The following is a 27,841-nucleotide window of genomic DNA, read 5'->3' on the forward strand; positions in this document are numbered from 1 at the left end:
TCCTCTCTTTCTTCCAACTTACTGTCAGCAGCAGTAACCACAGTCTCCACCCCACCCCCACCCCCCCTACCACCACCTCGTCTACTCCACAAACCCTCTCTCCTCAGCCCCCCCTACCCACCCACCCTCGTCCCATCAGTACCTCCTCCATCTCAGTTTACAAGGCAGCGCATAGAGTTCAGCTCCGTACTAGTAGAGAGAGGGTTTTTTTCTGGTGTTCAGCACCACTAACAGAAGCAACAACGAGAAGAGAAAACAGGAGCCAGGAGTAACAGTAGTAGTCTGCAACTGGAAGACTGCCTGCCTGACGGACTTACCAACGGACGGACGGACGGACGGCGGGACGGGCAAACGGACAGACCCACCGACTGACTGACCTACTGACAAACAGACAGACAGACTGACTGACTGACTTAGAGCTGGTCCGTTGTTTCCTGCGGTCCACATGAGAGAATGCTGTCAGGCCTGGCTCTCCTGCTGCTCGCCTGCCTCCACGTGCGTGGGCAGGGGAAGCCGTGGACACAGGTAAGGGGTCAGCATGGAGTCAGAGGAGGCCCACGGGAGGGAGGAACTCCCTCCCGGTCCTTGAGGAACCTGGGCCAGCCTGGGGATCTATTTACCTGATACACACTTAAATCCTCAGTGGTTAACTCAAGTCAAGAGGCCGTGCAAATGTAGCTGACATACTGTAGTGTACATGTGTACATTTTTTTACACTTTTTTTTAAATATTATCTTTATTTTATGTGTACACTCTTCTGAGTTAAATTAACACTGAGGTGTTTTACTGTGTACACTCATACGTTAGTCATACTCTGTTACCTAGTAGCACTCTCGTCTGGTCTACTGTAATATTCCCTTTCCCTTAGAAGTGAGCTAAAACCCTGTAAGTGGCCGTACAGTATGTAACTCTGTTGCTTCTGATACAGCCATTTAGATTTTCTGTGGTACTGTGTGATATTTTCCCTGTGATACTTATACTATTGTACCTACTAATGCTTACATATTGATTCTCTCTTTGTGGTACTAAAAGGCAAAGATAGCTGCTGGTTGTCGCTGTTGCTGCAGGTTTTCCATTCTGAATAACAAAAGTGATTTTTATTCGTACTCACGATTACTATGGTGTCTCTGATGGAAGACTGAGGTTAGATAATACAGTAAATGCACAGACTGTTGAAAGTTACTGTATGCAAGACAAGACACGCTACAGTATCCTAGTCACACCGTTGGACATCAGGTGATTCTCATGTCCATGGTGTGACTTGCACCTGTACCTTTGTGCTGGAAGTTATGAAGCTCGCTGTCATCCTCGCGCTGTGTTGGTCAGTGTGTACAAGTTCGGTGTCTGTCACTTGTTGCAATTGTGACTTCGATTGTAGATAGCGACAGCAGACAGGTTTTTACCTCTCCTCCGCAAACCTCCCGGCAATTCTAGGCTAAACTCAACACCGTCTTTCTCTGTCTTGGGTTTCTGTGGCTCCGTCCTGCCTGTGATTCTATAAGGCGATCTGTCCCCTGACTGGAGGTATTTACAGTAGAGTTGTTTTCACAGTGGCTCTTGCTCCTCTCTCCATGCTGTTTATTTTTCCACAGCACATTCACAGGCTGCCTGTGGGATTAGATTTCCCTCCTGGTGGAAGCCCCAGTCTGTCAGTCCCTGTCCGGGGACTATAAAGATGTACTTAAAACACATTGGAAACTCTATTATGGGCTTGAGCTTGGCCAGGGATAGAGCAGAGAAAGTACATCCCGATTAGCATGTCTGCTTGTTGGCTGTAGTTGGTCTCAGCTGAGTGGAAATTGGCTTTGAGTTGGTAATTAATGGGGCAACGGGGGTAAGATACCTTAGTTGTTACTGCTGTCTGGGGTAAAGTATTGATTTAGAACTCTGTTTAATATGATTGTCTATATTATATAAATATGGAACTAACTATGTCAGCAAAGTACATTTTGTGGCAAACTTCTAAGTAGTTCCTAACATTAGGGTTAGATATTTTTCAGTATAATTGAGTGTTCAGAATCCTGCATTATTGACACCTTTTCCATAGATGTATGACTTTCGTGTACATGTAAGTCGGAAACCATGACTGATTTGCCTGCTGGCAGAAACAGTTCTCATAGCGCCGTTTATACCAACACCACTTTATTCCAACAATAGCGAGTGTTCTTATTTTAACAGGTTGGCTAATTAGAGTGCCCTCCCGATTACACCAGAGAGAATGCATGTCACTCTTTTCCCAAAACAGTTTTTCCAAACCCGCGCAGTGATGTCAGTTTAGAAACCCAATGCGTTTTAATGGCTGTAGAATCGACACCCTTGGTGCTATTTCCGAGTGCTTTACAAGCACTGGGCATTTATGGAGGCCCTGTGCCCTTGGCCCCAGGCTCGTAGAGCAGGTTTGTGGTGCGGAGGCCCCCCTTTACTGTTGGGATAAGGCCCCCCAGTCATGTCTACATCTCTCTGGGACACTGGGACACAGAAATCCCCTCGGGCAACTTGCAGAATATAGATAGCCTATTTAGGTATGATTGAAGGCGGTCTATGGCCCTGCTCTCATTGGGAACATTTGCCTATGATTAAAGGAGCTATAGTCAACTTTTTCTTGAAAAACGGATGCTAAAATAAAGATAATGTTTCGAAAATGTTTTATAAAAAATAAGCTTCATATATGTGTTTCTATTCAAAAATGACCACAAAAAGCGTAAAATAATGATAAAATAATGATTTTGGCCATTGTCAGACCGACACTTTGTTTACATTCTAGTCTATAGACTAGGATGTAAACAAAGTGTCGGCCCTACAGTGAAAAAGTTGACTATAGCTCCTTTAAGTATACATAAATCACATCGGGGTCATGTTAGACTCAACCCTAACCTTTAAAAAACATGTAAAAAAGGTTACAAACACAATCAAGTTCAACCTTCAGAACTTTAAACAAATCAGACCTTTTTTGGCAGTTAGTGCTGCTAAATCGTATCTCCAATGCATGATCCTATCACACATTGAGTACTGTTTCACAAACTGGTCTTGCACAGGTATAACGACTCTCAACCCCATTGAACAGCTATATAAGAGTGCGCTTAAGGTATTCGATAGGAAACCCCACTCATATCACCATTGTAATATTCTTCAGAGGTACCGGTTTTTGAGTTTCGCTAATTTTAAGGTATTTAAACAGGTCAGTATCATATATAAGACCCTAAATGGTCTATGCCCACCTCCCCTAAAGGAATTCATAAAAAGGAAGCCTGATAGAGGACTCAATACTAGAGCAATCACTAGAGGGGATTGCGAAGTACCGTACCGGGTAACCGCTTTTGGAAAAAACACCCTTTCAGTGCAGGGATGTTCAATCTGGAATGACCTACCTCTAACAATAAGAGACTGTTTGTCATTTCCATCCTTCAAGTTCAATCTAAAAAAATGGTTAGTTGACAATCAAACCTGTGACCATGTATAGTTCTAAGAGCACAGCTCATGCCATGTACGTATATTTTTAACTATCCTTTTTTAATGTAGGGTACTGTTAGTAATATGTGTTGTTTTTTTTCTTTTTTTTTTACTTGGTTCAGGAAAAATAGTATTTGTATGTATGTTCTTAGGCGCCCTCTCCTAATGTAGGGTTACTGTTTGTTGGTATGTATTGTTTTGTCTTCATGTGGGGACTACGGATGAAATTTAGCATTCTTGCTAATTCCGGCTTATTTACATTGCATTCATGTAGTGTTCATTAATATGCATTGTCCCGTCTAAATAAACAAATAAAGTAAAGTACATTGATGTTATCCGAAGAGTCATAGAAATGTGAAGCTACTGAACAGGAATAAAATTAGCCTTTTCAATTACTTTACCATGGCTATTATGACTATTGTTTTCTCTGGGAATATTCATAGCTGAGGTAGGGAATTAATACCTCGCCAGCCAGATGCTATTACATTTTAGCTGTGGCTTTTGCAGAATGCCTATTCCATCAGACACTGATAAGTAGTCAACCATTGTTTGTGTTGTGGCTGTTTTCGGTCTCTTTGACATACAGTAGTGGAAGTAGTTTACTGTATAAATTGTGGGATTCTCCAACCACGGCAGCCTAGTTTTCTACCCTTCGTCATTCACTCTCAGCCCTGCGTGATTTGGTGCGTGTTGTTATTCATGTTGGGGAATTCTGGGTTATCCATTTTGAGGGAATTCTGGGAAAGGAGAGTTTAGTTATATTTCTATTTCAAACTCACCAGAACCTTAAGTTTCTATTTGTGGTTATACTGTAAGCCGCGGTCAGCCTCCATGCCAGTATGTCTGTGATACAAACACTGAAAGAGGGAAAAGAACAAATTGGATAAGCTCACGAGGGTTTAGTTATACTCCAAATCACTTCTCGTCTCCATGTGGTGTGTGATGGTCCATTTGTCTATTTATTTTAGTTCAACAAGATGCTTTTTTCAACACAAGCACGCTCACTTGGTGCGGTTATTGGAAAAGCATCAGATAGTTGTGCAGCTCTTTGGTTGAAAGGCTTGGGTATCCCATGCCATGTTTCCCTTTTATAATGTAAGCTAAGCATTAACCTCACAACAGTCAAAAAAGTGTCTCAATTTCTGATCGTCTTTCAATGCTGTGACATGGAAAATTTAACATTTGGCACATATAGTACCAGTAATACACAGAGGAGACTATCTTGCGTGTCGCCTTACCCCTTAAATTATTAGCCATATTTTACTATTTTTAAAAACATTTAGAAATAGTTCAACTAGCCAACCTGCAAGCTCACAACGTGTCGATGTAGATGGGATATTTTCACTATCTTAAAAAGTTTTTCAAAAGAGCAAAAAAAAGAAAATGCATAAAACGTTTAGGTGTAAGGCGGCGTGCAAGATACAGTAGGGCCCTTAGTGCTGTGAGTGTTAATTTGGTGGCCCTGAGAATGTTACCTTTGAACTTGACAGCAGTCGGTCCACACAGCCTTCGGGTCCACTACTGCAGATGTGTTTTTCAAGTTGCTGACTGAGGCAAATCCAGTATCACCAGCATGGAGTGGATGCTCATTAAAAGCAGTTGGGATCAATCCAAGTTTAAGCTACACACACACAGCATGTCACCATGTGGGATGCAGATGCCATAGCTGGCTGTGGCCACCGTGTACACTTCACTTCACACAGGCTGTCATACCAAACACTATGACGCACGTGACCTCACCTCAAACACTCTCACACACACACACCAGCTTCAATGCTCTGCAGGCACACTTACTCGAACGTACGTACGCACGCGCACACACACACTTACACACACACACACACACACACACACACACACACACACACACACACACACACACACACACACACACACACACACACACACACTGAAACCCCCTAAACCACTAAATGTCTAATCATAACCCCCACCTGAAATTTTTACAACTTTAAGTTTAACCCACAGCATCTTTTTCAGCCATGAAGCAATCATTTATCTTGTGAGGACCAGGAAAATGGTGTGTGTGTGTGTGTGTGTGTGTGTGTGTGTGTGTGTGTGTGTGTGTGTGTGTGTGTGTGTGTGTAGTAATACACACAGGCACGCGCACACACACAACACACAGACTGTACAATCATAACTCATAACATGCATACCATACTGTATACTCAGGGAACGCACAGAGATGATATACTGTATATATCCACATACACACATGTGCACATGGGAGTCTGTGCACACATAAGCAAACACATGTGCAAAAACACACACTATACGGTATAGCCGTGACCATGAGGGTGCACTTGCAAGCATACACGCGCGCACGCCCGCACACGCACACACACACACACACACACACACACACACACACACACACACACACACACACACACACACACACACACAGGATATGAGTCATAGATGTGTGGTCAACTCTGCTGAACAGGAATTACCAGGGTCAGCAGGCTAATAGAGCTTTTCTTTTATTATTTACAGATGGGACTGTGTCATTTCTGCTGTCACATCCATCTAGCATATCATCACTGTCGGGCAGAAACCTCCTATCCAAGTTTCAAATTTGTAATTTTTTTCGCAAAGCAAAGCCCTGTTTTATCATACATGGCCGTCGCACAAAAGTAGTGAAAACAGCAGATGCTTGTAGATCGGCTGTTTTCACTAGTTTAAATCATTTTTAAAATGGTAAATGCAAAACGAATGGTTTTGGACATACAAGGTTTTCACTCGACAACGACGATATCATTGTTGTCGGGCAGAAACCTCTTATCTCCATATTCTAACTTTTTGTGTTTCCTTTCGTAAATGAACGGCCCTACTTGGTCATACTACCTGTGCAACAAAAGTAGCTTGAATTTGAATCCTGAAAAGTAATAGTTTTGGACATATGAGGTTTCCACCTGACAGAGATGATATGATACATTATGCTGGACTCTTATTTCCTCAGATTTACTACCTGCGCTATAGTGGAATTTGGCCTCGCAAGCATATTTATCTTGGAGAGCCCGACCAATGCTAAGATTTTTGCCTTCGATACAGATCCCAGTTTTGGAGAGTACTATACCACTGATTACTGGTGTTAACGATATTTATAAAAAGTACAATAAAATAAATAATAATTATTATATTGCTATATCAATATTATACATTTAAAAAAAGCTACACTAGGTTATGCAACTTTCCTCTACTACCCTGGATTTGAAGTCTGTGCTGAAGTTTTTACCATTGAGCTAATAGAGCCTCCCTACTTACTCAGGGGATAAATTGAATCTTTCTTGTCAGATCCTGTGTCTAGGTGAGACATTACCTTTGACGTGATCTAAATGTCTCAATAGAAGAGCAGGGAGACATGTTATATTGTATTAACATACTTTGACATACAGATTGGACAAAATTAAATTGTATTAATTCAAGTAGTGCTGCTTTTTCAAAATTAGAGACTACTACCATGAGGTGCATTGCTTTTTTAACCCATTTAGGCCTAACCTATAGAATAGGGCTAAATCAGAAATTAGCCTACAAAACAAATATGTTGCTACATACTGTACATGTACTGTAAGCCCCTCCCAAACAGCAAAATGTGTTCCCGGCCTGAATGGGTGTGACATGCCCCCCAGGAATGCCAAGTTGAACGGTTGGTTAACAATTGGGACATATCGGCTGCATAATTGCAGATAAAAGTCAAATAATGGCCGATATATCAGTAAAACCAGCGTATAGGTCTGCTTCTACTATTGTATATCCCTTACTGTTACTGCCTCAAAGGGCTTTAAAGGCCTTCATTTTTAACAAAGGAAACAAACAATACCCCCTGTCCTTAGATCCTCAATCTGGCAAGAATAAACTTCCATGACGGGGAAAAAAGAAACCTTGGGATGGATCAAAAATAGGGGACATCCTTCCTGTGTGGTCAGGCATGGAGTAGGTGCTGAGTAGGCAATATTAAAATACAAAACAAACTAAAGAACAAAAGTATTAAACCAGGGTCAATATTTGACCTCTTCTATCTCCTCTTCCTTCTTCATATCCCTCCCTACTACTATTAAGATGCGATAAGTTGAGATGACATGAGATAAAACGATATTCTTCAGAAACAGCTAAATAAATGTGAGTTAAAATAAGTAAGTAAGTAAAACAAGACATCTGCACTGGGTCTTTGAATGCATGGGTTAACACACAGTAAGTACAGCCTATCATTAAATATAAGTAAAACAAATGTGTGAACAATGATAAAAGAAGTATTTCAAAAGTTAGTCAAGATTCTAGTTAAGTAAATATGGGAGTCTAAAGAAACCCCAAAAGTCCAGCTCTTAAACTCATATGAGGATCACGCTTGGTTGTGGAGCCTGGTGGCTGCTGACACAAAGGACTGGCCACGGTGCTTTGTGGATGAATGTACTCCTCATCCCCACTAGCACATCATAGAGTGGATGAGAGGGCTTCATCCTCATCCTCCGCTCCACAACCACCCCCAGAGTGTCCAGTTCAACTCCCAACTACCGAGCTACAGTATCCTTTCTTCAGCAGCTTGTTTGGTATGTTAGCATCCAAACAAGCTTTGTTCCATGGTTTGTTTGAGTGACCTCAAACAAACCATGGGAGACACTGGCTACTTTACTACTACTGCAGCCTGATGCTCACCTTGAAAGACCTGAGCTTCCTCAGGAAGAATAGCTTGCTCTGTTCCTTCCTGTAGATCCCCCTGTGTTAGTTTCGAAATGTCCTTGCAGCAAGACACAACTGCTCCTGTTGGTGCCTTGCATGGTTTCCTCTGCCGTGTGGGTGAATAGGTGAATGTAAAGCTTAGGAGATGTACACCCTTTCACACCTGCAAGCTGCATGCCCCGTTTAACCACAGGTACCACTGAGCTGCTCTGGCATGGTTACAGTAAGTCCCCCATACTAGTAGATGGGGAAGGGATAGCATTATCCATGCACTTTCCTAATACTCCTATTTTCCCAGCCAGTCAGAATATTCAGTTTGACTCCAGTGTGTTGCTCTGCTAAGACAGACGGTACAATGAAAGCCTTGCTGCTTTGGAGCAGAGAGGACCGTCAGGATAGGGAAATAAGATTGAATTCCTGTTATGGAATTTCAAGTTACACCAGCAACAACAACGACAAACATTTGAGTGTGTAAAAATGTTTGGAAAGTGAAATATGAGGACGCTGCAATAATTTAAAAATTCTGTTCTATTCTATTCTATTCTATTCTCTTCTCTTCTATTCTATTCTATTTTAAGCATATAATCGTTCTGTCATTAGTGGGCATCATTACCTTGCAAAGATATTTCAATCTATTACACAGTGTGTCTTAGCCACTTTCAACCTGCCGTCCCTATTTTGGGCATGCCATTATAAGCGAAAAAGTAAAAAAGAAAATGAAACATTCAGCTCACGATGCGATGTGTTGTGAGCCTTCAGATTTGTAATCTTTTGCTATTGAAGTATTCATAGGGATTAAGTGGTCAAGTCTTAACCTATCGCACAGTATTTGACTGAAACCAAAGACAATACAATCTCAAATCGAATTTGTAGGATGTGGTCAGTCTGAGAGATATGTGTAAGATCTCAGTAATGTCATTTCCATGCTGTGATCGTCATGTCCACTATAAATTCTCCACTATAAATTCTTCTTCGTCGGGATGATGTTGCCTCAGCTTTCTCGACCTGGGAGCCCTCTAAAGTCAATATTGCATTTCCAGATGAGCTTAGCGTGTCATTGGCCGGCCAAATCTTGATAACAACGATGGCAGGTGTCCAAAGGTCTCTGCATCTCTTGTACATGAGGACTTGGGAGATAATGTTCACCAAATAACCCTTTTACCCGTTCCTCGTAAATCTGATCTTAAAGGGATGTGCTACTTTCATCTCAGAGTGCATTTTTATGGTTGGAAGAGCAATTTGACTATGCTTTAATCTTCAAGTTTTCTTGAGAGAATTGTGAGTCAATGTCATACGAGATTTCTCTATTCCAGATGGTAATTCACAGTTCAAGGTCTGCTGATATTATTAAGATATAACCATTTCTCACCTTATTTAGTTTGTTCTGGAGGGTATAATAAGAACGTTTTTGATTTAGGATGGCAAAAGTATAATTTTATTTTTACATAGCTTATAATGGTTTCATAAGATTGATAGCTGAGCAAAGCTGATGGAATTGCCATGGCTCATAGGGTTTAAAGACTTTCCATTAGAACTAAACTGTCAACCGTGATGATGTGAAGGAAATCAGTCTCATTGAGGACTTAACGTTAGCACCCAGCCAGGGGGATTTTCAATGGCTTCTTCAATTGTTCACGCTGATTCTCTCATTTGGCTGAGGTTGAAATACCATTTTAATGTTTGTCTCCACGGCACTCGGAATTCTGGGCCCCAGGGCAGCATACCACACTAGAGCTTGGTTCACCCGGATTATCTGCATAACAGAACGGATGATGAATGTCAAGTAATGATTGTTTTTCCTAAATGGATATACAGTGGTTTTAAATAGAATGTACCACTTGTGCCAGGGACGGAGCTGTTTCACTTGAATGGCCCAATCCCTAATTGGCCTCCGCTGAGACACCGTTGTGTTTGTTTACACAGTGATTTCTTGGATTGAAGCTATTTTGTTCTCCCTATGAAATGTATTGCCCGGGCTTTGGATGTATAAGCATTGTCATTGTGAGATATCTAGACACCAGAGTAATGCTGTGTTTTCAGGTCGTGGGAGCCATGTTGAAATTTTTTCAAGTTTGGTAAACACCACTTTTGAAACTCGACTTTTAAGTTATGTGGCAATGACACAACTTTCAACAGCTTTTGTTTCCCATCTATAAGTGAACCTATTCAAGGATATGAGAAAAATCCATACTCAACATTACGGTCAGATGCATTCCAGATTTCCTCTACTGTGTAACAATATGTCAAAGGGAGACTGTAAACCTGGATCCAACATATTTACCCTGCATGGCCGATGCGATGATGGATCATTTATGTACAGTATATACGGCTGCCTCAAACAGCTGCCTCCTCTGGATGGATGCTGCTGATGGAGGAGCCTGGACCAGCCTCCAGCATCTGCTGTTGTCAGTCCACTGTCAGCCTTGGTTGTGGATCTGCCTGTCAGTAGAGGATATGACCACCATAAACACGGAATGGGAGACAAAGCACAGACTCTAGACATAAAAAGCCAATGGGATTGTTGAATGTGACAGGGTAGCAACCACACATGGCAACTGTTTCCTCTCTGGAAACTTGGGATGTTGTTAACAAACTTTTAAACTAGCCATTGTACTGTAGATCAGAAAGTGTTTGTGTTTGACTGTACAAATGAAATGGAGATCATTTCCAGACAAGCTGACACTGTTTGCAAAAGCTTTTATTTTTTTAATTTTTTTCTAGATCCCATAGTTTGGAGTCACGATTGCTTGTCATTGGCTAGTTTCCCATAACTTGGAGCTGTGATTGTTCTGCTAGTTCACTGTTGGCGTAGTCTGGTCTGGTGTAGCCAGTCTGGTACTACAGCCTCCAAGATCCGGTACAGGAAGCTGTCATCTGTTCGTCATCACCGTTTACGGAAATATCTTAAAATATCTTTGCATTTATTTTTTTAAATTTCCATAGATGATATTGATTTTAGTCAGATACATTTGCGCGACTGCAAAGACAAAACGGAAGTGGGGAGGAGGCTTCACATCCGCTTTATTGCTTGATCATTAGCAGAGCTTCTGTGCTCCAGACTGTAAGAAGGAAGCATTTGAAAATTGTGGGAGGCAACAGTATGGCTCACAAGACTACTGTTGGGGTGACCAAAAACGGCTGTTACTATATCACTCAGTCAGTCTATCTGTCTATCTGTGTAGGCAACAGATAACCTGTGTTTCAGCTATGGGGAGTCAGTCAGTCAGTCAGTCAGTCAGTCAGTCAGTCAGTCAGTCAGTCAGTCAGTCAGTCAGTCAGTCAGTCAGTAAGTAAGTCAGTTTGTAAGTCAATAAGTAACAAATTATTACAATGTATTATGAGAAGAAAATAGTAGAACTTTGTCACAGATCCAAGCATACAGTAGCTTCATTCATTTATGGACATGAAGCCTATAGGAGTTAAATTAGGCTATATTATGTGCAGGTAAATATTTACTTTAACAAAAACAGAATAGGTACCATATTTAATAATATTGAACAAAGGTGAAGTTCAGGAACACCCAGGCTGGGAATCCTGCTACCATTAAGCAGTACAACTCCCCACATTTTAACCCAATGTGAGTCTTCATTAGTTAAAACTCGCTTGACATGGACCAACCCTGGGTTGGAACATTACACTAACCCAGAACAAGGTTGAGTGTGCAAAACATACACAGTCAGCTCAGCCACATGCTTTTAGTTGTGACTGGTCCCCATGCAGCATCCAGCACACAGGCCTTTTTCCCCACCGCATCTCAAAGTTAATTTACTGTAGGCGGGGATGGAGTTAAAAGCCTGCATGCTGCATCCAACATTCCTGTTAATTTAGGCATGAAGTCATTCTGACCACTCAATTTCTAGTCATATTTGCATTCCTGGTGGGGAACCACAAACCAGGGCCCCCCCACATTGTTAAAAGCACTATTATTGCAAGGCTGCTGTAACTTATGCCAGTGCTGTCGGGAAGGGATTCTGTGACAGATTGCCTGTGCAACTGTATATCTTGACAGCATGCATGTTTAGCATTTAGCTATGATGGAAGCATGATATTTACCATCCCCACCCACCAACTCTCTGGTATCGGCTTGGAGAGATTTGCAGCGCCACTAAATTTTAATTTGAGACTAGACGCCTCTGCACACATGCTACTGGAAAAGAATTGCGTAACTGCCATTAATTTTGCAATTACTGTGTCAAAGGTCCCCGTAATGTCTGTGATGGTCTGTAGACTTGTGCAATGCTCCATGTTCTCAGAGAGATACTGTAGAGTGGGGTCACTGTAGGGGTAGTACCACTAGCTGCCCGTCCAGTTATTGTACAATTGAAAAGATTATGGCTTGGATTTTATATGCCCTGGTTGCAGATGGAAGAAATCCACAGTGACACTAAAACAATAACGTGTGAGTTTCATTTTGTTTCTACGATTTCAGCTATTCAGTGAGTAAACGCCAGTTCCAGTGTGGGTAAAATACTGTTGAGATTTACTTTAAGAATAATGTTATTTTCAGCGTTCCCCTGTTGACTGTGAGTCTACTCCACTATCCTGACACGCCTAACCATTTCCAGATGAAGGTACGCTTTAAGTGACAGTGTAAAGTCCTGGTATACTGTAGTTCCACTGAAAACAGTGGTGTTTTTCTTCTCCAGATGGCATACAGTAAACCACCCACAGAGAAAATATGAAAATAAAGACAGTAATGATGTGGCCCCTGACTAAAAAACTAAATTACTTGAAAAAGCCAAAGTACAGCACGCATGTCCCTGAAAAGAGTCTCCATGCAGCCCCTGGGCTCGAGTTGTTCATCTCCGTTCCAAGGCTGGGATTTGAGCAGCGACTTCTCTGGGAGGAACAGCTAAGTCTCCCATGTCCTTGGCTGTGCTCATGTGTTCTGACACCTCCGACACCTCGTTTTGACTGGGTCACAGTAGCGGTCACCTCTTGTCAGGGACAGCCCCGAGGGCAAGATCTGACTGTTTTCAGGGGGATTAATCGGGAGGACAGATCAGGATGTCTGTGATTTGTACGGCATGCCAGACTAATGCTGAAAAGTTTGTCTTGACAGTTGGCGATTTAAAGGGTGCAACTGTCCACATCACTAGATATCAAATTATTGCTGTAGCTCTCTAATGGTTCCTGGACCGTAGAACTTGAAGCCGATTTGGCTCTATATCTAGGGAGTGGAAATCCTGCTGTAGATTAGAGGTGTTTTTTGCCCCCCCCTCGCTAAATGTTCATGGTCATATGATGTATAACATCAATAGCTCGGATTGTCTGTTCATAAATTATGTCCCACTCTCCAACTCTGACACTAATATGTAGTGATTCAGAGGTTTTCCCAGGCAAATGGCTACAGATAACCTCTTAGCCTGTCAAAACCTTTATGAGGTGGAGGATTACTTTACTCCCCTTTTTTCTTAGCTGAAGGCTAGCTGAATTGATAGCTCTGATAATTGTGTTATTTTGGGTCAAGGGATTTATGTTGAAAATGGATATGGGAAAGAAAGATTCATTGGGTATGCTACGTAACCGATAGCCTTCCTAGACTGCCCCCCCCCCCCCCCCCCCCTCCCCTTTTTTTCCGGTGTTGCACTTACTGAAGCCAGTCAAAATATTATGAAAAGTTACAGTGTTATATAGTATATTGCAGTGGTCGTACATAAGTGTTATTAGGCACTTTATCATAAATGATACACTGTAAAAGTCCTCAGTGTTAACTTAACCATTTTGTAACCAAATGGCCTGTAAACATGTTTTTACTGTATGACTCACCAAAAACACAGAACAGGCTAGCATGTCGCTCATTCTCCCTCTCAGTGGCTTCGTGCAAACTCATATCTCTGTTACGGTCTTATTTGGGGTACTGTTTATTTTCACTATTGATACCATGCTTTCCTTTGTCCCTGTGTCAATGTGCCCTCAAATAAATATATTTTTTGTTTATTTTCTTCTCTCCCGCTAGCTAAGGCTGTTTTCTGCATAATTTTTACTATCAACATGTCCTGTTAGTTATTCAACTGTTCTATTTCACTTGTCTCAGAAATGTCCTCAATGTGGGAGTCAGTGGACATCCCCTTCTGGCGATGATATACAGAATCAATAATAATTTCCCATCCCGAATCATCGATTGGTGACGGGTGCTGTCACTCAAACACGGGGGCAGGTAACCCTGCCCGCACGAACAAAATCACCGTGAGTGACGCAGTTCCTCCTCTTGCTTTCTTCTGCTCGATGAACAGCAAAACCACAACAACTACAATCAACTGATAAAAAATAGTTAGTTTGTAGCGTTGACAGGATTTTGTCACCCGTGAGTGTTTCTGATCCCAGATTCCTTCTCCCGTTCCCAGTTTCCACGTTTGTTGCTTTTCTCACACGTGAGCTCGGCGCTTGACCACGAAATGGTGGTTTAATATAATTTCTACTGTATGCTTGTGTTCTGACGGGCCACTGCTGCCCGCCGCTGCTTTGCCAGTATGCCACTGTAGTTGTATGTCTATAACATGTTTCAGATCATCACCTTGGCATAGCTAATATGCCATCATCTATGCTTATTTGGGGGTATTTGTCCAATCCTATGTTATGTTAGGTTATTTGATATGCTACATTATTGCATGACGATTCTGCAATTAGGCCTATTTATATTAATACAAACCGAATTAAACAGATTATAAAATGTATTAAAAAAACAGTCCCTGAACCATTACCTGCTGCTGTAAATGAGTTTCCACGGCCCCAGTCTAAGACTGACTGACTGACTGACTGACTGACTGACTGACTGACTCCCCATAGCTGAAACACAGGTTATCTGTTGCCTACACATGCACCATGCATCATGGATGGACAGTTCCGGAACCCCACATTTATAGCATGTTGCTCCCAGATATCAGAATATGCCAAGTACAGTACATTACAGTATCTGGGCTGCCAAGAAGATTAGAGCCTATCCGGGTTGTCCAACAGAGCATAAGCGGAATACATGAGGATCCGAAATATTAAAGAGGATATTATTATGCATGTAAACATAACCAAGGACGTCTGCGTTATATAACCTTGTGCTGTACTGTAGCACAAATCTACACTGAGCACAGAATGTATTTGTTTTTCTCTGTGCCCCTAGTTTGGCCTTCCTTCTCTCATGACCTGATTTCCTATTTAGGAGGAGGTAGTCTGTATTTAGTTTGGACATGGTGGTGTTTTGGCCAGGGTTTACTCTGAGCTGCAGTGCGTGGGTGAGAGCCAGGCTCTATAGTCTCTTGAGAACACCCTGCTTCTGTCCCCCTTTCCTGTCTCTTCATCTCTCTTCACACAGCAGTCTCTCAGCCTCTCCCTCTCTTCTTCCCTCTGTCTCTCTCTATCTTCATGTCCCCACATGTCCCTCCTCTCATTGCTCTCTTTCTCCCCATCTGACTCTCTTTTTCTCAGCCCATCTCCTCCCTCATCCCCCTGTCGTCATCTCTTTCTCCCTCCTTTTCCATTCCTCCCTCTCATCCATCCCTTTCACGTTCTCTCTCTCATTCTCTGTCCTCAGCCCTTTGTGACTTATTGCTACTCCAGTACAGCTAAGCCCAATGAGTTCACTGCAATCTGTAGCAAAACCCTTTTTTATGACTGTCTACACATCTTATTCGCATTTGTTAATGGGATTTATCTTTGGAGTTATATTCAGCACTTAAGGACCACACGTAAAGCTGGGTAGCTGCAGAAAGCTTAGTAATAATAATACCTCACCCAGGGTCAGGAAGAGATTGTTTGTGATGGTTTAACGGCTAGGAAATGGAGGGCTTCGTGTGAATGACGCATTTGGGGGCACTATGAAGCCACAACTCTCTGGAACACGTCTGAGCAGACAGGAAAGCATTGGAGATTGGCGGCTGTCCAATCACAGAGGATTTGAAGGAAAGGCTAATGCCCAATTCCGCCTGCACACATCCTTGCCAATTTGAGGGCTTCGTATACTTTGTTGCGCGCTGTGTCGTGTACCGGAAATAGACGATCTACAAGCTCACAAAGTTCTTGCTGCGATGTTGTGAGCTTGTAGATGGGCTCTTTTCAGTAGGTGACTCCTGTGCGCAGCCAAGTATAAATCCAGCTTCAGCCATCACAGAGTTCTTGGCATCGGTGTACAGTCACTGTGGCCCCAGTGGAGTGGTTGAGAGTTTTGGGTTGGTCCAAGACGGGCCCTAGTGGGACCGCTGCCAGTCCTGGAACACCTGGTAACACATCCAGCTGCTTTTTATGGCTTGTTGGGTTGAATTTATGGACTGCTGATTTGAGTGTTCTATACGCACTGTAGCTACGTTTCCTGTTATTCACAGCCACCAATGAAGCCTAACAGAAAACTCTCCGCCCTGGAGGATTAGCCAGGAAAACTCTGCGATGTGTTCGCTAACCGTGCCAAGAATATGACTCCTGGAGAGGACCCAGGCCTCCACTAATTGGTTGTTGTATTATTTTAGTTTAATTATGATGGAGTCTATGCAGTTCGGCGTGCAGGTGAAGCAAAGCCTAGCTTTGTAAATGTATGTTCCTTTGTTTAATTCATCTCTGCTGTGTCCTTCTCCGCTTGCACACAGCTAGCTAATGTACTTTGTACAGTTTTGGTAAACGGCCCCAACAGATCAACACCTGAAGAGTGTTGTGTGTGTTTCACTGCATAAGCCGAACACTCAGCACTTCCTTGTTAAATTCATACTTATGGCGTTAGATGACACTTTGATCGAGAGGGAGTTCCAGCTAGTGCAAGTTGCAACAGTTGAGTGAGCATCAGTCGATAGATCAGCAGTATACACTCAACCCACAGAGGTGTCAGGGAAGTGCTAGGAGAATAAATATGGATAAGAGCTAAGTGGACATTAATTGACTCATCTTCTTTCTCTTCAGAACATGGGCATATCAGAGTGTGAGAGGGAATGTGTTTCATGGAAGAGGAGATATGACGATAGTAATGATAATAATAATAAATATAGCTGCAAGCAGTGATAAAGTGGCCAAGCCAGAAAAAGTAGGAAAGGAAAAAAGCAGCGGAAAAAAGCAGGAAAAGCAAGAAAAGTGGGCAAAGAAATAAAAAAGAAAACTGGAGGCAGTGAGCAACGAGCACCGATAACAGGCCAAAAAAGCCTCCTGGTGGCTCTATAATAGGTGAAAAGGGTGCCACGCGTTCTTGGGCCTTTCACGGCAAACAGATGCTGCATGTGGGATTTGAGGCATTTTGTTCCAAAAATGTGTTTTGCAAAAGTTGACCTGCTGGTGGCGCTATAACAGGCCAATGTGAGAAGGGTGGCATCTGTTCCTTGGCCTGTCATGATTTGAGGCATTTTGTTCAAAAAGGAGCAATCCTGCAATCTTTGGAATCCAATGTTAGCCACTTAGATAGAATATGACATGTCGGACAAATCCGTCATGATTACATCACTGTAGAGATACTGTGTACAGATTTGTTATATTTTTTGGATAAAATCTGAAGGAGTAATATCGAAGAATGTGTTTTACATACTGTAAGTCGGCCTTCTGGTGGCGCTATAAAAGGCAGATGTGAAAAATGCAGGGCACAGGTTTTTCCTTTGCCTCTGGGAAGTATGCATACAAAGTTTTACACTAATCGGTGGAGTTATAGGTAAAAGCACAAATTGGCCTCTACACAACATGTATGCAAAAGACTGTATATGCAACAGACATAAAATACTGTGATACTATAATTCACCTGGACAGTTTATGATGCCGTACATGATATCATTGTAATCCTTGGCCATCACAACATAGGTGTAGACATCACATAGTTTGTATTATAATGCTTGGTTCAGGAGTTATGCAAAATACATTATTTGGTAATGGCGGATATTAAAATACGCATTGAGGCGGGGCATTTTTGGGAAGGCTCCATATCAGACAATGTTCAGGGACCAAACTGCACAAGTCTACCAAATTTCATGGTTTTATGTTTATATCAACCCCAGGCACGATTTGATCCACCAACCTTCTGCATGAAAGGCATATGCTCTAAACACTACTCTAGACAGCCACTGGCTCTGTATCTGTCATGTCTGTTAAAAAAAAGAAAAAATGTTCTATGTAGGCTGAGTGCCTTCGATTAAACAATAATCACCAAGCGCCACAGTATTTTATTTCTTTTTCTTTTTCATATTTTCGTAAATTACGAGATAAATACACTTTTGTGAATTTCATAACACTGGTCTCTATAGGGAAACTGGACTTCTCTTCAGTCACGCCAGCCCCATACAGTTTAATATAAAACCTTATCAGACGTGTCAACATTAAAGAGCCTGACTAAGCACACGCCGTGGGCATCCAGGGTGTTAACATCATCTCAACCCGACGTGGGGTTTGAACTCAAAACCTTCCACATATGAGGCATAGGCACTAACCACTACACTATGGCTGCCACACATAATTGACCAGTCATGTTTAAAAAAAAGTTTCATGTAATGTACACACTGAGAGCCTTTTATTAAACAATGATTTAATAGCAGAGTGCCACAATATTTTAATGATTTTTCCATATTTTCCATTTTTTCCATTTTTGGTAAAAGTAATATGAGTAAATGTTTGCCAGGCGGTGCCAGCCTCTATCACACACTACACCACGGGGTGGTGTTGTGCGGAATGGTTTATTAACCAGGCTAAGTAAATGTAAGGGAGTGTTTCTGGAATTCTCCTGCAATCTTATTTTCTTTCAAAATGATATAGTGCCCCCCCTTTGGCCAACTGGGGTAAGATTGGTTTCAGTGATATTTGGACTAACCCTCTACAGTATTTCATCATGGAAATGTGACTTTGCAAGTATGTTTTAGAGGCAGAATAATTTGCATAAAACTGCAATATTCATTGAATTATTAAAAAAGAATGTTTCAATTTAAAAAGGAAATCCGATCTGACAGATCTTTAGATATTGGTCCAAAGTTCATGTAAAAAATGTTCTGTGCACGTGACGCGTATCCTTTCAGTGATATTTGGACTAACCCTCTACATCTTTGCCAAATGCCATGAACGTGTAACTTTGCATGTATGATTTAGAGGCAGAAGAATAACTTGCATAAAACTGCGATATTCAGTGAATTATTAATGTTTCACTTTAAAAGAAATCCGCCGAGACAGATCTGACCGTATTGGTCCAAAGCTCATGTAAAAATGGTTTTGTGCATTTGACGCAAAAATCCCAGGAGGAGATAGATTTTTACTGTTTTTCATATTTTTCATATAATTCAAAATGGTGGGAGACCTAAAGGTCAGAGGTCAAAAGTCAGAGTGTAAAAGTTGTTCGGCATGAGGAGACGCATACGTGTGTCCAGGTTTCATGGCTGTGTGTTAAACAGCATGAGCTATACCTGTTCAAAGTTTGCACTTTCAAAGGCTTCCTACAGCGCCACCCTTTGGTCAATTGTTGCGAGCTTCGTGTTTTAGCCGTTTGGCATAGTCCTCTACCATACTGCCGAGTTTCGTAAAAAGCGACTGCACGGTCAAGCCACTAGAGAAAAAGTGGCGGAAGAGAAAGTACAATATCAATGAGTGGCCTTTGCCACTGCGTGGCTTGGCCACTAATAATTGTCTCCACCAGCCGAAGGCATGGGGGAGAGTAGCCTCGCGCAGCCAGGCTTACTCATCTTCGAAGAGAAAAGTCTGGTGACAATATCAGGCAGAGACGGTTCAACTTCCGCCGTGAGAATTTCACCGGAAGACTGCAACGCATGACGTAACTTCCGCTAAACACAGCACTTCCGCCACTTCCGCTAGAACCAACCGGAAGGCATATTGTCCACAGGGTGGGGGGAGAGTATGTTTTCGCCTCCGTGCGTCCGTGCGTCCGTCCGTCCGTGCGTGCGTCCGTGCGTCCTCGCAGTTTGTTACCACCTAATCTCAGTCGCCGTTGGCCCGGTCGCTGCCAAAATGAGCACACACACTCCCTGGATGCCAATTCAGAACCTCTGACCCACATTTTTCAAATAAGCCTGTTCTAGCGCCACCATGAGGCCGATGTTCGCAAAACACATTTCTGTACACTACTCTTACAGATTTTGTCCAAAAATCCTACAAATCGGTAGGCAGTATCTCGGCAGTCATGTGATCGACATGGATCTGTCCGATTTTGCAGATTCCATCCTGATTGGCTAAGATTGGCTTTGAACAAAATGCCTCAAATCACAAACGCAAAGTGCAATTATCATGAAATCGCACACACACATTCCCAATAGGTCGAGGAAGAAATGCCACTTAATTGTTTTAAATCAGCCTCATGGTGGCGCTATAACAGGCCTTTTAGGTTTTACCTATAACTCCACCGATCAGTTTCAAACTTTGTAAGCGCACTCCCTAGAGGCCAAGGAAAAACCTTTGCCCTGCATTTTTCATATCTGCCTTTTATAGCGCCACCAGGAGGCTGACTTATGTAAAACACAATTTCTCCTATTATTCCTTGAGATTTTATCCAAAAATCTGGCAAATCAGTACACAGTATCTATCTTTATAGTCTTGTGATCAAGAAGGATCTGTCCGATATTTTATATTCCATCCTAATTGGCTAACATTGGCATCCAAAGTTTGCAGGATTGGTCCATTTTGAACAAAATGACTTAAATCATGAACGCAGCTTGTGATTACAGAGAAATTCTGCACGCACATTCCCATGCCACTCCTTTCACATTGGCCTGTTATAGCGCCACCAGCAGGTTGACTTTTGCCAAACAAACTTTTGTAACAAAATGCCTCAAATCATGCATGCAGCATCACATTGTCGTTAAAGGCCAAAGAAGAAATGGCAACTTTTTCACATTTAGCGCAACCAGGAGGCCACAATAATTACAGTAATACCTGACCTGGTGGAGACCTGTGCTCGGAAGAGCACTGCTTCTAGTTTAGTCTGCACTCATTTGGTGTATTTTCTTTGTCCCTGTACGTTTGTACATATGTCTGCATTTACCCATCCTAACTATTAGCTGTTCTGCTGCCCTTGACGATCCTCACCGTCATTAAAACCGGTTACTACACGACGCCATTGACAGCGCTCACCGTCAATCTTACTGTATTTACAGTAAATGTATTAACTTACAGTATGTAGCTCCGGTCGCGGCCGCATCGGTAATGTCCGCGATTTGTTTAAAACGCACGTTGGGCGTGCACGCGAAGTGAAGCTCCTCCATGTTAAGTCAATGGAGAGGCCCATAAAGAGACTTCATTTACTCCAAATAAGACTTTATATCCCATAGCACAGCTCCAATCAACAACAACAAGACAAGCCTTGCGGCCGCCATGACACACTGTCACATGACACATGTCATGTGACTAGATGACGTAATCGTTGATGTCATTCAGCAGTCCGTGTGTGTACACACATTCCAGGCATGCCTTACACAATAACAGCGTGTGCTAATGGGCGGATCTGCGTGGCGTCAACGAAAAGTTAACCCTTCATACCCTGCAGCACTAATTGTGTTAGGAGCAATGGGTGCTATACAGCACTGGTTCCCAAACAGTGGGTCGGGACCCATTTGTGGGTCACTGACAACTTTTTATGGTTTTCCTGCATTTTGTTTTTAATTTATTATTTCAATTTAAAAAAAAAAAACATTCCCAAAAAAGCAAACATTTACATGGATTAAAAAAGAATTCAATGATTTTCTTTTTCTTTCTTTTTTTCCTAAAAATCCCTTAAATTAGAACACAAATGTTTAAGAACTAGTGAAAATAGACGATCTACAAGATCACAACGTGACGTGAAGCAACGCGTTGTGAGCTTGTAGATCTGCTGTTTTCAGTTTGGGTCCCAGGCAAACGTATAATTTCTCTTTTGGGTCTCGAGTGGGGAAAAAAAAAAAAAAAAAAGAAAAGAAAGAAAGAAAGAGAAAAAAAAACACCATTTGACACCATTTTAGCATCTTTAGGCTGGGCGGCCATTAAGTGGAGAGGGCCAATCCCTCTGTAGCACAGGCCCACAGCAGAGAGACGTCACATGATTGGCCCAATGACTTGTCTATCATCTGAATACCAGCCTAGTATCCCAATCACAGGCTACTGTGGCCCAGGAGTCCCACCCAAACATAAAACAGCTGATACAACCCACAACGCGTCGCTGCCTCGATGCCTTGTGGGCTTGTAGATCTTCTATGATCGGTGGTCCGGTCTACGCCAAGATGCCAGGGACGAATTTGTAACCCAGTCCGGCCCTGTCTCTAGTCTCATTCAGCTACCTCTGGCATGTCCTTCTTGAATAAGTGAATTTTACTTTAACTTTCAACTTCAAGAGGCTTCTTTATTCCTTACTCTCTGTAACAGAGCCCAGGCTGCGATGAGTACCTTGGCTCAGGCAAGGTGATGGACAAGTGTGGCGTGTGTGGCGGGGACAACACGGCCTGCCGGCTGGTATCCGGCCTCTTCCAGCACAGCCTGTCCAAGGTGGGCTACCACAAAATAGTAGAGATCCCCGAGGGAGCCTCCAAGATCAACATCACTGAGATGGTGAAGAGCCGCAACTACCTAGGTGAGATGTCAACACTTAACCTCTTGTCTTTGATGTAGTTTAGTTTAGTTGCACAGTAATAAATCACAGTTGCACACTCAGAAGACGAAGAGAGAACCTCTTCATGTGTAAAGGCAGGAACACACTGCAAGTTATTAACCTGGTCGGGGTGTCATCGGATCGTTAAAGTATTTCACACTACACAAGTGTCTTTCTTGAAATCGGCTGTCATAGATGTCGTGGTTTTCACAACACGATCGATCGCTGAGAAGGCGTCACACATTGGAAGACATTTCACAGGACTTACAGCCGAGTTGTAGCCGAGCTTCTGACCAATGATAAGGAGTGTTGTTGTGGACACGACATTAGCAGCATGAAGCTCAGGGATTGGTCGAGAAGGATGTGTTTGTGTGCTCTGCTGTGAGTCTGTGTGACAATCAGTTAAAACCAGATTAAAGTCAGAACTATGAACTGAGGATTATGTCTCTGCTGGATGTCAACTAGTTGATCCTCCTTTTATTTGGTCTATGTGTTATTGTGTTGTGCATTTTTGGTTTTCTGCGTCGCTTTCTTTGGAGCCATGCTGTTATCGTCACCACTGTTTGTTTTGGGTTTGATGCACAACACACCACATGGACCCACGGAAAGGAGGATCGGCTGGCACTGTTTTCTCATTGGTTGAAACTGATGCTTCTCGCAGCCCAGTCGGAGATAGAGCCAAATATCTAACCTGACAGATATTCAACAAGCAAAACCTCAGCGAGCAAAGCCCGATCTTGCGTCAGATCGGGGGTTTGCCAAAAATGGTCGGCGACAGCATAATCGGAGCGAATATCAGTGTATGCAGTGTGTACCAGCCCTTAGTGAAAACTACAGAAGAAAGTTGCATATCTCACCCCAAAGCAAACACAGAAAGACAAACAAACAAACAGCAAAATCATGTTGATCATAGAGATCGTATCATCATGCTGTGCTGATAAAAAAAGTATAACAGAATGCCATAAAATAACTGGTAAGCCAAATAGCATGGCCTTGATATCCATCCAATCGTATCATGTTACCAGTGTATCACAGTTACAGACAGCATTAGAGGAGTTCAATGACCTTCCAGGCTTACAGTTACCATAAACCACCTGTCCTGGATCAACATTCATGAAGGACAAACGGAGCTTTACATCAAACCACACAGTGTTTGACACTGGGATTCACATTGCACAAGACAGACAAGAAACAAACAGTAAAGGTTGTTGCACACTGCTGCGTTTTTTTTCCGGACGAATATAGGAACGAATTTTGGAGCACGTAATTAAAGAAATCAACCTCACGTTATGTCAATCACGTTTGCACAGTGCCGCCCGTTTCGGATTTAATTTCGGACCGCTGGGTCCCTTGCTCTTTCTATCTCTCTCTCTCTCCTTGCCCTGGAAAACACATTTCGCAACGGAAAAACGCTGCAGTGTGCAACCAGCTTAAGACTTTATATTAAGGTCACACATTATAACTACCAGGTAACACCTTACTTAAAGGTAGTGTCTATTATAATCACATTTATAATGCATTATATAATGCATTATAATTCATTTATAATGCTTCATAACACTCGTTATAAATGTTTATAATTATTTATAATATTTACTAACAACTTATATAACAAAGACACGTTATAACTAAATAAGTTAATCTAGTTATAATGGGCCGTTCCGCTGAGTTTATAATGCATTATGACCTGCACTTATATACTTTATAAACTTTGTTATAAGTTGTCATACTTACTTACATGATTATAAGATTATAAACAAACAAGTTTTACAATGCATTATAGAACCGACCTTTACGCAAAGTGTTTTACGAAACAAACATTGTCTCTCAGGATCATGGAATACAGGACTAATAGTTTTAACGTGTTGACCGGGATCACTATATTCCCCAAGTCAGAGCAGTGTGCCCAGCGTCAGGCTGCAGCCAGCGACAGTTTGCTTGTAAAACGGACTAGATTCATCTAATTAAAAGGCAGATCAACCCCGGGGGGCGTCCGTCCGCCTTTTTTCCGGATTTCTCCAGCGTGGATGGCGGGTATTATCCACAGTCATTGCGGTGCCCTCTCAGTGAAGTACTCCTCTACAGATAATTGGTGTCTTTAATAGCGGGCGAAGAGCGGCGGCGACACAGTAGCTGCTTATTTTCAGTAGTGACTGGTTGGAATGTCAGTGTTTTGTTGTCAGAGGCTAGAGACATTGTTTTAATGAGAGCCATGCCACGTCTCAGCAGTGGGTTTTAGAGGGACGGAGCACACAGCCCCCAGAGGTCCCCTGACCCCCCCCCCCCCCCCCCTCCCCCTGCCCCTCCCACCTCCCCCCTCAGGGAAAGTGTATAAACAAGCTTTCATTAGAGGACCATGGCCCTTCAGCCTCCTCAGCCTTTTTAATTAAGGTGAGGAATTTCACCGCTTCCTCAAGGAAAAAAAAGGAGAGAAGACGGGAGCACTAAAGATGGATCTTTCTCTCTCTTTCATTCTGTCTGCTGTGGCTCCTTTTCAAGTGTAAACTGGGTTGCAAAGTGCACTCTTATACTCACACTCTCTGTCATACACTCACTCACGCACACACACGCACACACGCACGCGCGCACGCACAATGAATGAATACGTAGAAATGTATGCAAAGACAGACAATAGTTCCTTTCAGTGAGTGAGTGCTGGAGGAACATATTATAACAGCTTGTAGAGCAAATTAAGACTTCAGCTCCAACAGAAACATGACACAATGATTGTTGGAATAAAAATGAATTACTTTTCCTTTATAAAATACTGTAGTTGTGGTTGTGACGTGAAAATATGGGGCGGACAGGTAGTTAATTGATTTTACCCCATACAGTAATCGCAACAGAACAACCCTCGGGAATAAAGCAAAAATGGTTACAAATAAAATACTATCATTTGTTTGTTGACTGATTCACACACATTTTATTTACCAAAATGAAAGTATTAATTGTATATATAGAATATAGAATTAACCACATAAACCCTAGGGTCCCTATTCCTGGGTTAGGGTTAGGGTTAGGATTGTATAATATTGTGTTGCAGATTAAACATTTTAGATAACGTTTACACATTATCTTTTCTATTAATATGTTGGATTAATTTTAATGTGTATTTTCAGACATTTACCACTTAAACCCTCAATATTTTGTAAACTTGACCTTTGACTCTGTACTTGGTTTGCTCTTTTTCCCCTGTCCACCATTTGGCAAAAATAGCAGATTTACAGATTGTAATTCTGGGGGGTACGGTGGCACAGTGGTTAGCGCTTCACCTCACAGCTAGAAGGTCCTGGGTTCGATTCCCGCCGGGGGACGCTGTGGGTGCTGGGGGCGTGTTTCTCCCTCCGCGTCATCAGCGCCCACACCCTAGGTGGGGTCGGCGATAGGGCCTTTCTGTGTGGAGTTTGCATGTTCTCCCCCGTGTCTCCTAGGGTTGATACCCTCACAAAAACATGCAGTAATCCTGGTCTCAATAATGCCTCCCCCTGGCCAGCCGAGGCGCTTGATGGAGGGGAAAGGAACTGGTTGGAATAACATGTTCCTTCCACGCGCTACGTCCATCCCAGGGAAATCCCCCCTGTCAGGTGAAAAGAAACAACTTGGACTCCTCATGCATTGAAGGAAGCATGAGGTCAGTCCGTTGTCTCCCCAGGCGCGGCAGAGGGAGAGCAGAGCCCAGGATTACATAAGCAATTGGCACTGGGTGAAAAAGGGTTGCAAAATCGTGGGATAAAAATTATAGAAAAAAAAAAAGATTTACAGATTGTAAATCTGCCATTTCCTGCAAATGTCCGCACCAGAATAGCGATGCTGGAGTTCAATTGATTCATGTTCAAAACAAGAAAAACTAAATAATTGATAACACTACACACACCTGCACAGTAAAATCCTCAATGTTAATTGTTTATTTGTCCATTTGTGTAGGAGTTTGACCCGATGAAGAGCCTTGGCTCGAAACGTTGTCATACATTGAAGCAGATGCTGGTTCATTATTTACTTTCCAACCCAATACGGTACCTCAACCAAGTGATGTGTGTATTGTATTCTATTCATTTGTTTTTAACTGACATTGTACAAATGTAACCAAATGGACATGTTGGTTGCATTTGCACATTGAACTGTCACTGAGGTTCATAAAGTTTACAAAGATTTTAGGAATGACATTTTGATGGGTGCCGGGAAACAGAGGACAGGGACACGAATCTGGAATCTCCCCAGCAGCACTTATCATTCCAGTAGCGCTGATGCTCTCTCAATAGACTTCTGTTCTGTGCCATGCATCCCTAATGTGCTTTTAGTTGTCCAAACACTCTCCTACAACCCTGTCTAATGTTACCTATCTAATGCTTTTATAATGGCCTCTCGTCCTTAATCCACGGAATCAGTAGACAAGGACTTGAAAGATTCCATTACAGGATTTACATGAAACATTTGCCAGCATAAACAAGGTGGTCTTGTCATGTTTATAAGATGCTGCTACTTTGAAACTGCACGTGAGAGCGTTTATTCTGCTGTAATTGTGTTTTTAAAGTGGGGAAATTCAGGGGTTCAGCCTTTTTCTTTTTACTACATTGCTCATTACGTCTAAACGTTTTCACATTAAACTGCAATTACGTGGAAGTGGTTCTTAGAACCAGTTTCCTGTCTGTTGGACTGCTTGTCAGTGAAGGTTGTTGGTCTTGTTTGTCACTTTCAGCTCTCCGTAGCCGATCGGGGCGGTCCATCATCAATGGGAACTGGGCCATCGACCGGCCGGGGAAGTATGAGGGAGGCGGGACCATGTTCACCTACCGCCGACCCAATGAAATCACCACCACGGCAGGGGAGTCCTTCCTGGCTGAAGGCCCCACCAATGAGATCCTAGATGTTTATGTGAGTTACCAATCTGCTCAGACCTACAACAGGTCATGTCTGCTGCTCTTACTAATGTGATCATCCCTTTGCTCAAGCCACTTGTACATTATACATCATGCAAAGCTTTACGGTATGTTTCCCCACATGAAATCCTAGGCTGATTCTGTTTTAGTTTGTTTTACACTTCATGGCAGGCTGCATAAAACTGACTTTTTAGTACACAGTGATGTAAGCAACACAGCTGCAGCATTTTCTTATCTTTATCTACAGATTTTGTCTATGTCTATATGCAGTATATCAATGGAGAATAGAATCGCATGGAAGGGATGCTTG

At 42.4% G+C, this 27,841-nt stretch overlaps 1 protein-coding gene across 1 annotated transcript in view; it reads left to right on the forward strand.

Moving 5' to 3' along the window:
• thsd4 (thrombospondin type 1 domain containing 4) overlaps positions 1–27,841 on the forward strand; it is a gene marked incomplete at both ends in the record, with an annotated part of 77,068 nt that overhangs the window by 32,680 nt on the left and 16,547 nt on the right. The window contains 2 exons of the mRNA XM_080730133.1: positions 22,432–22,636; positions 27,351–27,526. Coding sequence (XP_080586259.1) covers positions 22,432–22,636; positions 27,351–27,526 — 381 coding nt within the window. The remainder of the gene's footprint in view (positions 1–22,431; positions 22,637–27,350; positions 27,527–27,841) is intronic.

The sequence above is a fragment of the Nannobrachium achirus genome, assembly GCF_963921795.1.
Source record: "Nannobrachium achirus genome assembly, chromosome: 7".
Taxonomy (NCBI): Eukaryota; Metazoa; Chordata; class Actinopteri; order Myctophiformes; family Myctophidae; genus Nannobrachium; species Nannobrachium achirus.